General features: G+C 48.9%; 2 protein-coding genes across 2 annotated transcripts; both read right to left on the reverse strand.

The window, feature by feature from the left end:
- Positions 1-434: 434 nt before the first annotated feature.
- LOC100826207 (syntaxin-124) lies at positions 435-1,435 on the reverse strand. Its single transcript, XM_003563651.4, has 2 exons — positions 998-1,435; positions 435-920 (listed from the first exon to the last, which is right to left on the reverse strand). The coding sequence occupies exons 1-2, from the start codon at positions 1,433-1,435 to the stop codon at positions 435-437; spliced, it is 924 nt and encodes a 307-aa protein (XP_003563699.1).
- Positions 1,436-5,820: 4,385 nt separating this feature from the next.
- On the reverse strand, positions 5,821-7,419 carry LOC100845352 (glucan endo-1,3-beta-glucosidase 8). The gene is made up of 2 exons (XM_003560579.4): positions 7,076-7,419; positions 5,821-7,001 (listed from the first exon to the last, which is right to left on the reverse strand). The coding sequence occupies exons 1-2, from the start codon at positions 7,417-7,419 to the stop codon at positions 5,891-5,893; spliced, it is 1,455 nt and encodes a 484-aa protein (XP_003560627.1). The 3' UTR covers positions 5,821-5,890.
- Between the last annotated feature and the right edge of the window lie 8,299 nt (positions 7,420-15,718).

A 15,718-nucleotide genomic window follows, 5' to 3' on the forward strand; every position in this document is an offset into this window, starting at 1 on the left:
GCAGAGTTTGTTAGCATATCCAGATATCCATCTCGATAAGACTCCCGTCCGGATTAAATGACTTGGTGTTGGACTTCAATCGATACTGACTATACAAAATCAGCGTATTTGGCCCAATTTCGCAGTTCTTTTGACACCCAGAACATCAGCATAATCAGTATCTTCCAACAATGAAGAAACATACACACAATTTACAAGCTTGATCAAGAAACTGGTGTACATATGTATTACTAGTACAATTAATATACATTCTCCCTGTGTTTTCTCAATCAATTAGTGGCACGAACTTTTCGTAGAGTAAATCTACCAAAACAAACTGCGAACGAAGACAAAATCCTTTACAATGTGGGTTAATCAATCAATCGAGGAACAGGGGAAAAAACAACAATCCATACGGACGAAACGAAAAGACGCGCGCATGCTGGGTTTCAAAATCATCTGAGCGTCAAGATGTGGAGGTTGATGAGCACGGGCGTGACGAGGACGATGACGATGGCGATGCCGCCGAGGACGGCGAAGCACATCCACTTGCGGCTGTCCTTCTGGATCTCGTGCGCCGTCTCGAGCTCGACGGTGCCCCTGCGCACGAAGGAGCTGGCGTGCGCGACGTGGCTCTCGATGTCGTTGAGCTGGTGGCCCTGCGCCTCGACGAGCGCCGCCATGTCGAGGAACACCTGGTGCAGGTCCATGAGGCTGCGCTCGATCTCCTTCACGGCGTCGTGCCGCTCCTGGATCTCCGAGATGGTGTCCATCACCTGCCCGCGCCCTTGGTCCTGGATCGCCTTCTGCATGAACGACTCGCTCTCCCCGGACGAGATGAGCGACTCGATCGTGCTCTCCTCCGCGTGCTCCCCCGTCACCGTGTAGTACCGCCGCGCCACCGTCTCCTTGTACTCCGCCGCCATCCTCGTCCTCAGCCCCTGCGCCCCCCATTCACATTCTTCATGTCCTTGAGCAAATTGCAAGCATTGGATATATGGGTTATAATAACGGGTACCTGGAAGTCGTCCATGATGTCCTTGAGCTTCTTGCCGAGGCCGGCGACGACGGAGGTGCGGGTGCGGTCGGTGGAGGAGCCGGGGCCGCAGCCGGGGGCCTTGCGGGAGTTGGCGTTGTCCTTGTCGAGCGCCTCGAGCTTGGCCTTGACGGCCTTGGCGCGCTTCAGCACCTGCTCCACGTCGCCGTCCATGCGGGAGCGGAGGGACTTGATGGCGCGGGCCTCGTGCGCCGTCTTGGTCTCCTCGTTCGTCGACTGCAGCCGCTTGTACAGGGTCTCGAAGCCGCGCATGTCCTCCTTCACCGCCTCCACCTCCTCGAAGAACATGTCCAGGTTCGCCACGCTCTCGCCGCCGGCCTCCATGTCGCCGCCGCCCGCACCCTGCGGGCTCGCGTCCGCATACTTCTTGAACGAGCTCGTAGAGAAAAGGTCGTTCATCTTGGCGACGGCTTAGATGCGCAACCCGGCCGGCCACAAAGCGCGCCGATCGACAACGGAACGGCCGGCAAGCTAGATGGATTTTGGGAACAACGTTAACGTGCGGGGAAGGGGATTAATTGAGTTTGGAAGAAGAATGACAATGGCTTGCCGGCCTCTTCCTAGAAAGCGCGAGCCCAAGAAACTAGCAATCGACCATGAAGTGGTGTGGAAGAAAGGAGGGTCACCCTCTCCTGTAGGAGGGACTCTCTCCCTCCCTATTCGTGGCAGCACGGCATGGACGGCTTCTCGTTTGTCTTGCCGGGGTCTTCTTCCAGTCATTTTTACCGCAGGCGAGCGAGACTCCTTTTATTTATTTATTCAGAAAATTCGCTATTTTCTTTTCTAACCAAAAAGAAGTAGTTCTCCTGTTTGTGAAGGTGCAACTTTTACTTTTTTTAATCACTTATAACTTATAACTTTGTTCAAACTCCGTAATCGTTACAATTATAATGTTCGGACCATGGACAGAAATTACAAAATGACTCATATAGTTAAGAATTACAATGAAACCTTTCGAAGACATCTTCTCCATGACATCAATTTTTTCAACACGAAAGTCTGTGAAACTTCATCAAATAGACTACAATTAAAATTGAGCAACAACACTACCGCCCGTACCTCTGTACAAAGTTGAGCACTACTTCAAAGGTCTCAAAAATCCACTTGAATCGCCCATCCGAAAAGATAGGAAGCTGTGAGTGTTGAATGTACTTAAGCCGGGATGATCCATTACGGGTTGTCAAACCACAAAATCTGCATTAGGACACCAATGAAGGACTCCAAATCCACAAAAGACCATACCACCGAAAGATCCATGATGCTTTAACAAAAACTCATCAAATACGAAGGACACAAACTCAAATCTACAAGATCGGACACATCAAACCTGCGCTGAGTAGAAATTTTTGACCCCGTGGCATGGCCAAAAAAGGTACCGCTACAACAGAAAAAGAAGCAAAATACATTTACTTTACTTTTTAGACAGTAAAAGTAAAATCGAGCCCTTTGGGACAGATCTTAGGCCACTTGAGTCGTCTTCTCTCCGATCATGCCAACTGGTCCGTGTTGTAAATCCTGCATACTGTCCTTACTTGCCGCTATCTTGAGAAAAAAATCGAGCCTTGTTGTTAATTGGGCCTGGTTCTCCGGCCATCTCATATGGGTGTGTACTGACCCGTCGTACCGTAGAACTTTGCGCGTGGCCAGTGGCAAGTAGCGAGCTAGGCGAACAAAGGTTTCGTCTACTGGTACTAGCCGAATACTCTTCTGATTCTCCGTAAAGCACCATAGCAGCCACGGAAAAAACCTAGCAGCGGTCTTCGGAGTAGCTTTGATATCCGCTGATTCCTTTCGTCTCCTACAGCTAATCTGGCATTGATTGGCAGAGGAACCACAAACCAAAGTGGGACATTTTGATATCTTTTTGTTAGGTTTGTGTGTTCTTGACGGTAGAATCTTGATAATGGATGCAACATCATTTAGAAAATTAGTGTCCTGCTTCCGTCTTCATCCCAGTAGTCATGGAATTGGTGGTTCTTGTGGCTCGTTTTTTTTGTGCCTTTCTCTTTTTTCTTGTCGATTCAACGATGTTGTAGCGATTTCATAGCCTGTTTTGCAAGGTGGTATTACTGATCATGGTATATCCAACAATATTAGGTCTTCACCCTATGAGTACTACTTCGTTCCCAACTATAAATATTACTCCCTCCATTTCACAAAGGTTGGCGTATATTGTCTCGTTAAGACAAGATTTTGACCATAACTCTATTAATATGTGTTTTTTCACAAATGAAATTTATATCAATAAATTCTTCTTTGAATTTCTTGCTAATAATCATGGTTTCATTTCATATAAGTGACATATTCATAGAGTAATTCTTGGTCAAAAGTTTGTCCTAATGAAACAAAATACGCCAACTTTTGTAAAAAGGAGGGAGTACTAGTTTTGTCAAATTTCTTAAAGTTCGGCCAAGTTTATAGAAACTACGTCAAGAGCTGCAATATCAAGTAAGTATACTATAAAAAAAATTATGATGGATTTAATTAAAAGTAATTTAGAGTCGTAGATGTTGATAGGTTTTTCTAAAAACTTGATCAAAGTTTGAGAAATTTGACTTGGCACGAAGCAAAAAATTCTTACATTTAGAAACTGAGTGAGTAGCTTTTATTGTCTTCGTGGAGCAAATCCGTCCACTAATATGGGTCCAAATGGAAAAAATGTTTTAAAAAATAGAAAATGGTATTTTGTCAATGTTTCAAAGAAAAGTGTGGCATTTTGTCTAGCACAAGAAAAGCTGTGTCTTTGGGACAAAGTCTAAAGAAAAGTGTGGCATTTTGACAAATTTCTCCGTGATGATCACGGAGGTCAATTGCTCCCTTGCCTACTTCCGCTTCACTTCTACAACCTATTTGTGCGGAGATTTCAACAAAATAGACTTCGTGACGAAACTATTTCATAAAATAAACTCGATGCGAAACTATTTCACAAATCTAACCATTTGTTTAACGTCCGACAGCGTGGCGCTATCCTTCATAGTTCAGCGCCTTTCCGTGAGGCGCTATCCCCCTGCCAGCATGTCCAAGCCGAGCCAGCGTGGCCAGCCCAAGCCCCACACGCGGTTGTGTAGCGCCTGAGACACGGGCGCTATACCCACAAGATTCGTGCCTGAGGGCTGGGCATTATGATCTCAGGCCAATTTCACCTGGTATTGTTTCACCTGCCAAAGCAATTAAGAGGAATAGACGCATGCATAGCTATATATGTTTCACCTTGCGGCTGCCAAAGCAAGCAATGTAATGAGATGCAATTAACCAGGAAGGATGCGTGTATTTGGGCCATGCATGACCACAAATCGACCAATCAAGGAGGAAAGAACGTTTTTCTTGCGTCTTACTCTTTCCGTTTCTCCAGCTCGTATTCTCCTTGGGGGAAAAAGACAACCGCATGCTCCGGCAGCTTGCAGATGAGGTTGCCGCCCGTGGATGCGTATGAGATGAAAGGTACATGACAACCTGGACGAACTGCTCGACATCCTCAACGTCATTGAGGCTAGGCTTGCCGCCGACATGACGGACCTTCTCGTTCTCACGTCCTGCAAGTGCTGACGCTGCGCGCTGTAGACCGAGGTGCAGGAGCTTAATGCGAGCATGACGGAGTGGCAAAGGCTGGAGGCTATCAATGTCGACCGGCGAGCTGCAGTAAAGAGATCAGCCGCCTTGCTCTCGTTGGGCGCTCCTTACACCTAGAAATTTTTGTCTGCTCCCAAATCCCCCTTTGCCCCGCCTCTAGAAATTTCTCCGGCGGCCCAGCCGAGGGAGTAGCGCCAAACGCCCAGGCGCGAAGCCTGTGGACTTAGAAAATTTGGTTACTCTCCCATATGCAGGCCTTGCGTCACGTGCGAAATGTTGTGCCAAGGCCGCCATGGCGACTTCTCGGCCCCTGGATGGCTCCATCTAAAATTCGAGCCATGAATGTGAGCTCCATGACCATGACGAGCATCTAACATCTGAAAGGGACCAATGAATGCGACCTCCGGTGCTTCTTCTTTAATGCAGGCGCCCCGAGGCGGCGATGGTGATTATCGCGGACATGGTGGCATCCGGCGTCGTGCCGAACGACTTTGCCTGCAACGCGGTGCGGGCGGCGTGCGCGGACGCCGGCACGCTGCGGGCTGGTGACCAGGTGCGAGTTCCATGAGGCGGGGAGTGGAGCCGAACGAGCACACCTTGACGAGCAATAGAGCATCCAGGGGTCATGTTGCCCATTGATTCTTGGTGAGCAGGTACATGCCTACCTGGTGGTGCTCCATGATGCAGCTGCTGGTTTCTCTATCTCGGATCAATCCAGAAGTAAGCAAGTGCTGTGCTAGTTTTAATCGTGCATCGGCAACAAGCGTGGCTTAACTGCTTAAGTGGTTGGAGAGTAACGCCTTTCTCAGAGGCGCTATGCCCCAAGCATAGCGCTACACGACCTCAGGTGGGGCCGGGCTGGTGACGGTGGCTGGGCTTGGCCACGCTGGCAGGGTTATAGCACCGAGAGATTAGGCGCTGAGCTGCGAAGGATAGCGCCGGTGCGTCGGACGTTGAGCGAAAGGGTTATATCGGTGAAATAGTTTCGTTTTTTTTTTTATTATTTTCTTTCGTCACGAGGTCTGTTTCATCTCCCTTTCCGCCCCCCTTCCCCTTCCTCCGTCAGGCTCAGGCCATGCTCTGAGGTTGACCGTCGACTTAATTCGCGAGCTAGTTGTAATTTCCGTCCCTTCTACAGATGTCGCGTGCAGTAATTCTCTGTACTGTAGCACATCTCAGTCTGTACGATCTACTCCGTATGCAGAGTACCGATGAATCCCCAAACCAATTAAATTGTACACTTGACTCCATATATATCTCAAGTATCTGAAATTCTGAACCCCTCTACACGATGAAACCCATGACGAGAACATGCGCAACCAAGGCCAGCAACGTCGTCCACCTAAGCGCCGGGGCCATCCTCCCGCCGGCGCTGATGATCTGGACCGGAAACAGGCAGCCCTTGGTGGAGGCGTTCTTGTCGGTGATATTGGCGAGCCCGTCGAAGTCGCAGGCGCGCACGTCCTGGTCCTGCATCTGGAAGTACATGTTGAAGGCGTAGGAGATGTTGCTCTTCTCGTCGAGCCCGTCGCAGGAGCAGCCGTAACCGAGCGCCGTGCAATCCCCGCCGGCGCACGCGTACTGGATGTTGCCCGGCAGCTTGTCCTGGGCCTTGGCCTCGTCGTCGAGCACGCACCACTGATGGGGCAGGTACTGCACGCCGGACACGCCGGCCAGGAGCTTGTCGTGCCCTTGCCCCGACAAGTCCATGGGGAACTTGGGCTTCCCGTCGTAGGTGAGGATTCCCCAGTGCCGCTCGAAGTTCCCGGGAGCGATGCTCTTCAAGTCCTCGTCGAAGAGGCCGAACAGGTAGACGTCCAACTTGCCCGGCCGGAGATGCGTGCCTTCGTTCTTGGCCAGCTTCTTCATGAGCCCGTCGTAGAAGCGTCTCGCGAGCTTCATGTTGGCGTTCTTGTTGCCGTCCGTGGGCCAGCCGACCTCGCCGACAACCACCTTGAGGCCGCCCACGCCGGCCTTCTTGAGCGCGCTCACCAGCGTGTCGTAGTTGGCGTCGAACACGTTGGAGTAGCTCACGCCGTCCTTGTCCTGGATGTTGCGGCCGCCGTCGAAGAAGGCGAACTCGAAGGGGAAGTCGTCGCTCTGGTACAGGCTGAGGAACGGGTAGATGTTGACGACGAAGGGCGCGCCGTGGTCGTGCAGGAACTTGACCATGTCGGTCATGACGTCGTCGATGTCCGGCCGGAACTGGCCGGAGGACGGCTTGTCGTCCGGGGAGACGTACACGTCGGCGTTCAGCGGGACCGTCGCCTTCACTTTGTCTCCCAGGCCCGCCGCGTCCAGCGCCTTCTGAATGTTCTTGAGCGCCGGCACGGTCGTCTTCATGAACGTCCCGTTGTAACTCTTGAGAAACGGCTCATTCCCCACTGCCACATACCTGCGAGTTCAGGATCAGCGCGCCGCCACGAACGGCTTGATGACATTGATGTTGATTGAGGAATTAACGCGTACTTGAGCTTGAGCTTGTCGCCGTAAGCGGTGACGTTCTCCTTGACCCAATCCTGGGCGCTGCCGTAGCTGCTCATGATCTCCAGCATGTCGTTGGGGATGCCCAGCATGACCTCGATGCCGGAGTCGAGGAGCGCCTCGACGGGCCACGGGTCGGCATCGAACAGCTTCACCTTCATGATCCCGTTGTCCTTGAGCATCTTCACGACCGACGATGGCAGCAGCGGATGCGTCAGCTGCGAGCCCCAGTTCACGCCGACGTCCACGGCGGAGCTCCAGGCGGACGCATGGGACACGGCGACAAGCAGCGCGGCCGCGCCGGCCAGCAGCCGCAGGAGCGGAGCCATGCCGGGGCGTTCTCTCAAGTGTTTTTTTAATGTCCTTCCTTTCTTTGGCGTAATGGTAGTTTTGGTATGTTATTGGGATTTGGTGGTGCTCGTGGCCTGAGTTCCCCGTCGCTGCTCTGCCTCCGGTGGTGTGGAATGGAGAGGAGAGGAGAGGAAAATGGCGAGGAAAGCGGTTGGAGTTTGACTATGACACTAAATCGAAGACAGACGGGGGTCCTTTTTTACCATGTTTTCTCATGTGCAATCAAATGGAGTATGTTATTAAAGCAACACAAATTAGAAATTTTATTATCCAGCTTTGCAAAAGTTAATTCAGTGTTCAGATTTGTACAACAGTATGGACAAAAAACAATCTTGGTTTGAAGTAAATCGATCTCAGTATGGAAAAAAAATCTCCGTTTAAAATCAATCTAGGTATGGAAATAAAACCAATCTCGGTTTAAAGTAAATCGATCTCTGTATGGAAAAAAATAATTATCAGTATAAAATCAATCTCGGTATGGAAACAAAAAATATGTTCTATCTTGGTATAGAAACCAATACATGTATGGAAAGTTGGAAACAAAAAATGTATAAAACCAATTCGGTATGTAAAATGAAATCAATCTTGGTATGGAAATTGGAAAGTATGAAAAAATCAATGTTGGTATGGAAACCAATTAGGAAGGTATGAAAAAATAACCTCGGCATGGAAAACAAAAAAGAACCCTTTGGTGTAGAAACCAGAACTGAATGATAGGTGATAGTTTTTTTGAGTATAGAAAACTCGCTGGATATACAAGCAAAAAATATATCATTCGTAGCCGAGCACACTCCATATCTGGACCGACCATATAAGCCGATACGCGACCTACGGGCTATTACCATGCAACCAAGTGCAGACTAAACAAACTCATATTTCAAATATATACGAATGGAGTAAAGAAATAAATACATGAATCAAGTACCTTTGTCGAAGGCCTTTTTTTCTTGGCTCACGGCAAATAGCGCATGTTGGATTTTTTCACGGCAAAAGTTCTCTTTACCGTGAGACTTATCTCCGGCCTTCGGCAAGGCCAAATAAGGGGCCTTCGGTAAAGAAAAGGGCCACGGCCAACAGACGGAAACAGCCAAGCCTTCGACTGCCGCACGTTTTAGGCAGCCACAAGACACTTCTTTGCCGAAGGTCGGGCCTACATCAAACGCTTTGGCTGGGGCCTAGACCATCTTTGCCGAAAGCGTTTTCTTTCTCGTGAGCTTTTCTTCTAGCCCACGGTGTATCCGTTTCTTTGCCGTGTGTTGGAAGGATTGTCTTCGGCAAAGCCCCAGCACACGGCAAAGACCATTTTTTTCGGGTAGTGCCTAGCCATGAAACAAAATGTTCCAAGACGTCAAACTTTTTCCGTTTGTAACTATGCAAACTTTTTTTTGCAGTAGATCGGTTCGCAATCAAAAGAAGAAAACTGAACTATCCTACTTCCTGCCAGTTTGTACGGCTCTACATGAAACCATTTTTGAACAATCTTGTTGCTAGATCACAAAAATGCATGTGGCGTGGGGAATTCAGTTTCGGATGACGAGAAGTTCAGAACTGGTTGGAATAAACTCCATTCTTCAGGTGATTAGAACTAGAATAAACTCATTCTTCAGGTGATTAGAACTAAGCTACAATTAGAGCGCCTTACAGAGTTTAAGCAATTTTGCATAGGCGTTCTCCGAGCATGGGTACATCAAGATTGTTGCGTCTCCCACCCCTTCCTCTCTCAAACATACATTGATTCATGGCATTCAGAACAAGGGCGTACGTGGTCTCTTCTATGTCGCCACGCCCAGAAGCTACTTAAAGAGACCAAGAGTGTGCATTTCCCTGCAGCTACGCAATAACCATGACATGCAAGGATTCCTTGACCCTTGCTTTGGCAACCAAAATTTTGACAAAAAACCAAACAAGGGCCGAAAAAATTTGGTTGCCAATTAAAATAAAGGAAAGTTTCAGTAAAGTGAGAAGGCATTTACATACAACAAGAAAGCTGGATCCGACGGATGGCTAGGCCACTGCATGGGGCGGCTAGTTCTGACATTCTTCCTTACAATTTCCATGGCTGGATAATTTGGCTTGTAGGTGTTCCTCTATGTGTTTCATCGTATCTAGATGTAACAGCCCGACAGCAACTTTTACATTTAAACCCTTGTTTGGATCTATTTGTAATTTATTTAAATGCTGCATGACAATTACATTTGCATCCATGCCATGCCATGTCTATTATTTGTGTCACATGAGTTTTAAACTTGCATCTCAAATTGTGGTTTGAATGCTTGTTGTGTAATTTGGCTAGAAGATTCAAATATGAATCACCCTCCTTTGAGTTTGAATTCTTTTCTCTTTATTTTTCAAATGAGATTCAAATGGTTTTTGTTTTAAACCTTTGACCCCATTTGAATATTTTCCAAATACCAGTACCATATTTGTTTTCTCCTACTTCTTAGCTATTCAAAAGTTGTTTGAAATTTGAATCCAAAAACTATTTGCAAAAATAGAAAAAGAAAAGGGAAAAGAAAACCTTACCTGCTCACTTGGCCCGAGCCAGCCCAGCTGCCTCGGCCCGCCTTCCCCGCGCGCCGTGCAGCCCAGCAGCGCGGCCCAGTTTCTCTCCTCGCGCGCGCGGCCCGCCCGCGCCCGCGGCCCAGTTTCCTTCGCGCAGCGCCCGCGTGCCATTTCCCCGCAGCGAAAGCGCATTCTGCGAAATACACCACCTCTCACACGCCCGTCTTCCTCCTCACCTTTTCTCCCTCCCGACCGGTGAGCCCCCCGGCCACGTCCCCTTCGACAGCGACAGCCACGCCTCCACGCCGCCTTTATAAGCTGCTCCGCACCCCTCCTGCTAACCCTAGGCCAGCAAAACCCTAGCCCAACTCCCTCTCTCTCCGCGCGGCGCCGTCGCCCGTCTTCGGCCGCGAGCTCGTCGCCGACGCGCCACCGTCTCCGGCCAAACGGCGGCAAGCCAACCGCGTTGTCAAGCGCGCCTCTCCTTCCTCTACACGTGGGTGCAAGTAATTGGAGCGCGGACGTCTAGACCGACGCCTAGGTCGTCTTCCCCAATTCCGGCCGCCGCTCGTCTCCGGCCAAATTCCGGCGAAACCGCTCGGCTATTCCTCGTCAGCTTCCTCGCACGTCACCGGGGTGAGTTTCTCTTCCTCCTGCCTCTTTCCGCGCCGTTTTTCATGCACCCTAGCGTCGTAGCACCGCCCGCGCGCCCCGCCGTGCCGCCGCCGAGCTTCGTCTCGTCGCCGCGCCGTCGTCTCCTTAAGGACACGGATGGGTTAAAAGGGCTTGCGCCCTGTATCTTGTAAGATCTGAATCGCAGCCCGCCTGGCCACCTCGCTCATCCGTTCTCTCGGTCAAACCAACCCGGGTTCGATCTTCCGTCGGCGTAGGGTAAAACCCCCACCTTTTTACTCTTTGGCCACGTCTGACAGGTGGGACCCGCTGGTCAGAGACCGCGGCAGCCAGCTCAGCGCGCCCCGCCTCGTTAGCTTGTCCGGGCTCGCTGTCAGCCACACAGGCTAGCTGCGCCCGTGTAGTTTTAGTTCTCTGCGTGTTTTCCTTTGTTGTAAAATTCCAGAAATTGTTTTGTCTTGTTTAATTCCTAGAAAATGCATGCTATGTCCTATTTGGGCAAACCATATATGTTTTGGAATCAGAAAAATGCAAGGAATTTAACTGTGCAATTAGAATCACATTTTGAGGTTTCAAATTTCAAATCTGTTCCATATTTGAAATTCAAACGTATGAACTTGTTTAGTCTCTAGTTTAAAATTGGTGACTCTTCTGTGGATAATGTAAACATCAAAGTTGATCCCCTTAACTAGTAGAACACAGTAGCATACTTGGTTAGGCCATTTGTGTATTTTAAAGCTGTTGTTTACCATGGTCTAATCACCTAATGGTTAACTTTGTTGCTAGATAGAACCTTTTCACTTGCGTATGGTCGCATCATGTTGTCACATGGCATCTCATGTTGTATTGTGCATTGCACCTATGAAGTATTACTTATTCGCATATTGTATGATTTGGATCTTTACGATAGCGACTCCGCCTTACTCCGTCGACGATCCGGGTTCCTACACTTCTTCGGATCCCCTCTCTCGGTGCCCAGCGACCGATAATCCAAGCAAGCAGCTATTCCTTAAACATGTTGTTTGTACCAATGCCTCTCTCTCATTCTTGCATTAAGTTACGTTCTTAGTTCTTGTCACGATGCCTCTAGGATTGCATAGCTTTAGTCAGCTCTACTAAAAATGCCTGTTGTCTTGTTCCTTATCATATTGCCATGTCACATGTTGTTTTGCCCTAGTTGGTCATTAGAAGTCTTGCTTAGATTGCTCGTCTAGTGTCCTTACTTGGGATTATACAACTGCTACATCCACATGCTACTTTTCTGTATTTAATTGCAATTATTAAACTGTGACCTGTTATTACCTGCACAAGGCAACGATGGGAAGCCGTGCTAACGCATTGGTGTTTTGTTCCATTGGTGCCGACCTAAGGACTGAGTTCTCGTTTTCGCCGACCCAAGAAACTTCGCGCTAACCGCTCGTGGGAGAATATATGGGTTCCTCCTCGGCTTAGTACTCGTTTCATAACTCTTCCAGGGCCCACATAGTTCGGGCATTTCTTTTGGCATATCGCATATACACTGGTGTTGTGTTTGGAGACTTGTTGTTACTTTGCATACATATAGGACTGCGGCACTAGTGTGGAGTGGTCATTCTGCGGACACTGAACCACTACCAGCTGTCCACGCAACTCTTGAGTCCGTACGACGCTTCGGCCGGGCTCTCGTTTCGGATTAGACTCAGTTGGGTGGTCCCCTGGATTAGTTGTGGGGCTTGGAAACGTCGTGTCGCTCAATCCTGCCGGCACATGCTTTTGCGTGTGTTCCATGCTAGTGGTATCAAGGGTTGGACGAACGTGTACGGGTAAATTGGCACACCCTGCAGGGATAAATCTTTCGGGAAGCCGTGTCCGCGGTTATGGACGACTTGGTTGGTCATTACTTGATCATAGAGAACTCATACCATTTAATTAACTTAATCTCTTAAGACTTGAGTAGTAATTAGCCTAAATCATGGATATGCTTAAAACTGATTAAGTGTGAGTGCCTTTGGATCATTTCCTCACAAGGGGTTGAGGGGGTGATAAGAGGTTGTGTTCTGTTTGGTGTTAGTTGATAGAAGATCACCTCACTTGGTAGACGCTCCTTATCTTCTATCTAGACGATGTCATTAGTGTGTCTCTCCATCCTTTGAGACTTGTTGCATATCTAGTATAGATCTCCCGTAAGTCTTGCGAGTACTTTGTACTTAGTTGCTTTGCAACGTTGTTTTCCCCAGAGTTTCCGGAGGAACAGGTGAGTGGTTACTTCGTGGAGTTCGACGACAACAGCTTCGACGTTTAGCCAGAAGATTCCAGAGCAGGGTTCTGAGAACTTGTGGCGGCTCTCCTTTTTAGTTTCAGCCTTTTAGGCAATATTTGTAATTTGTCCGTACTCGGGCATAATTTGCTTCCGCTGGTGTAATGATGATTGTGGACATGTGTCCGTGAGTTATAATAACTTGGTATTTTGCTCCATGTATGAGCTTGACTTCATTCTTGTGTCTTAGAGTGATGTAATGATATCATTGTTGTTCTAATCTGCGGCGAACACCTTGCGTGTATGTTGTGAAGTGTTCGTCGTAGGGAGGCACTGGGACTTGATTTATGCGCGAGTTAGCATTTGGGGCTAAATTGCATAAATTTAGTCTCGGGGTCTCACACTAGATCTGTCAAAGCCTTGGCTGGTGTAATGTGTATGCCAATGGATGAGGTTAAAGAATTACAAATCATGAGTTTGGTTTTGCAGTAGAATCTTCTTCCCTCAATCGATTATACAATCAGGTGTGCATTTTGTCCAACAGACACCTCAGGTTATGAGACAAACCTTCGGATTCATGTGATCGATCCTGCCCTAGGGGCACCTTTCATATGTGACCCACAGATTTCATGTGCGATGTCTATGGTTTTATCATTGCATAGCCGTGCCCGGAAGGCGCCTAATCTGCATGCATGTGGGTGTTTGGTCCTGTCCAACATGATCAGGGCTATGAGATATGATCGTGTCGATTCAGCAAGTGGGGATAGCAGTATAGATTTCAGTTTGACAGTACTCTTTGAGTTTTTTTTTTTGAAAGTGGGAATATATTAATTAGCCAAAGATTCAATTACAATCATCCGCAACCTGACACATCGTGCAGGATGGCACAGAATCACGTAACACACCCCCACTCAACTCCTTAACAGCCCAGCGGGCAATGCAATTAGCAGCACCATTAGCCTCACGATCCACTTTCTGGCAAGAGATGCTTGGAGCAGGCAGAAGAAGCTCTTTTAGCAACGCAATTACTCCATAGATGGACGAGCGCACAGGCCCATTGCAGTTAATCGCTTCAACCACAGAGGCACAATCGCACTCGAGAATCAGTGGAAGGGAGGTCCAGGTGCGGGCATTCTTCAGACGTTCCAGGTAGGCGATCGCTTCACCAGTTTCTGCACTAGGACAGTGATCAATCAAATTCCAGGCTGAACCAAGGACATCACCATTACTGTCACGGAGAACTGCACCCCAAGCTGCAAGAAGATTGTCAGGGATAAAACTGGCATCCACATTAAGTTTAACAAAACCCACCGGCGGCGGCTTCCACACAGAAACACATTTGGGAGCAGGGTTGCAGCTGGGGACAACGGGAGCGGGGACGACCGGGGCCTTGCCGTTGCCAACAGTGCGAATGCATCTCTGATTTAAAGAGCCCAGCGAATCAACGTAGTTGAAAAGGAAGTGTGCAGAAGCTTCAACGGAGGCATCGCCCTTGCCAAAAATTATGTCGTTTCTGAGGTGCCAGGCGCGCCACCAAAGGAACAGGAGGAGAACCCTGGTATCAACATTGAATTTATTTAACAGGACAAGGACCCAGTCAGGACTAGACATCTGAAGCTCGTGTTCGGGCGGGAGGTTCCATTTCTTTCTGACAGTCTCTCAAGTACCTGGCTTTGGTGCAAGTCATCACAGCATGGAACCCATCTTCAGCTTCCATTCCGCAGATGGAGCAGGTAGGAAGGGCGTCCATGTGGCGGTGATGTCTGTTGGCTTGGATAGCAAGAGAGTAAGTAGCAAGCTTCCACGCAAAAATTCTTATTTTTGGTGGGACAGGTGCCCTCCAAATAAGCCTCCAGAGGTTACGATGGCCATCGGGGGCTGCACTGGTACCTGAAGCGGAGAGATTTTGTTTCAGGTTAAGAGCCAGACGGTAGGCACTCCGAACCGAGAAGGAGCCCGTCTTCTCAAAATGCCAGGCGATGAAATCGTTCGTTTTTGGAGGTGGGAGACGGATCTTCAGGATCTCATCAGCATCAAAGGGAAAGAACAAACTTCTGATGAGGGGTTCATTCCATAGGTTCGTGCCCGGGATGATAAGATCGGCCACCCGGCGCAGCCTGGACCAAACAACCGGTGCAGAGATTTTGAGATTGCCCCGGGGGACCCAATTGTCGCGCCAAATTTGGATTTTACTTCCTGAACCCACACGCCAAATGATGCCTTCCTTAAGGAGATCGAGTCCATGCTGGATGCCTTGCCAACTAGGGGAGGTGACCTTAGGGAAAGCAGTGTCGGTTAGGTTGCCATGGGGGAAGTACTTGGACTTAAGGAGGCGCAAGGAGGCGCCAGGCCTGCTTAGCCAGAAGTGCTTGGTTGAAAAGGCGGAGATCCCGAAGACCAATGCCACTGAATGATTTGGGGTTTATCAGGCGGTCCCAACTCATCCAGTGAGTTTTCCTTCTGTCATTTTCATCGCCCCACCAAAATCACGGGCAATATGCGAAAGTTCCTCACACAGGGTGGCAGAGAATTTGAAAACGCTCATCGCGTAGGTCGGGGTGGCTTGGATAACCGACTTGATAAGAACTTCTTTACCGCCGCAAGAAAGGAACTTCTCAGCCCAGTCTGAGCATCTCTTCTACATCTTTTCTTTCACAGATTGGAATTTACCATCTTTCATCCTGCCCTCGGGCACTGGGAGACCGAGGTATTTGGCCTCGAAGGTGTCATTTTGAACCTCAAGGATCTGCATGACTGCTGTAGAGTTCTGCGGGGAGACTGTGGTGCCCATGAGGATGGAGCATTTGTGAGGATTGAGCATCTGGCCAGTCCCGCTTTCATAAGTATAGAGAATTTTACGAATTTTGATGGCCTGATCAGCATTAGCTTTGAAAAATAAGAGGCTA

This window comes from Brachypodium distachyon, chromosome 1, assembly GCF_000005505.3.
Source record: "Brachypodium distachyon strain Bd21 chromosome 1, Brachypodium_distachyon_v3.0, whole genome shotgun sequence".
Classification (NCBI taxonomy): Eukaryota; Viridiplantae; Streptophyta; class Magnoliopsida; order Poales; family Poaceae; genus Brachypodium; species Brachypodium distachyon.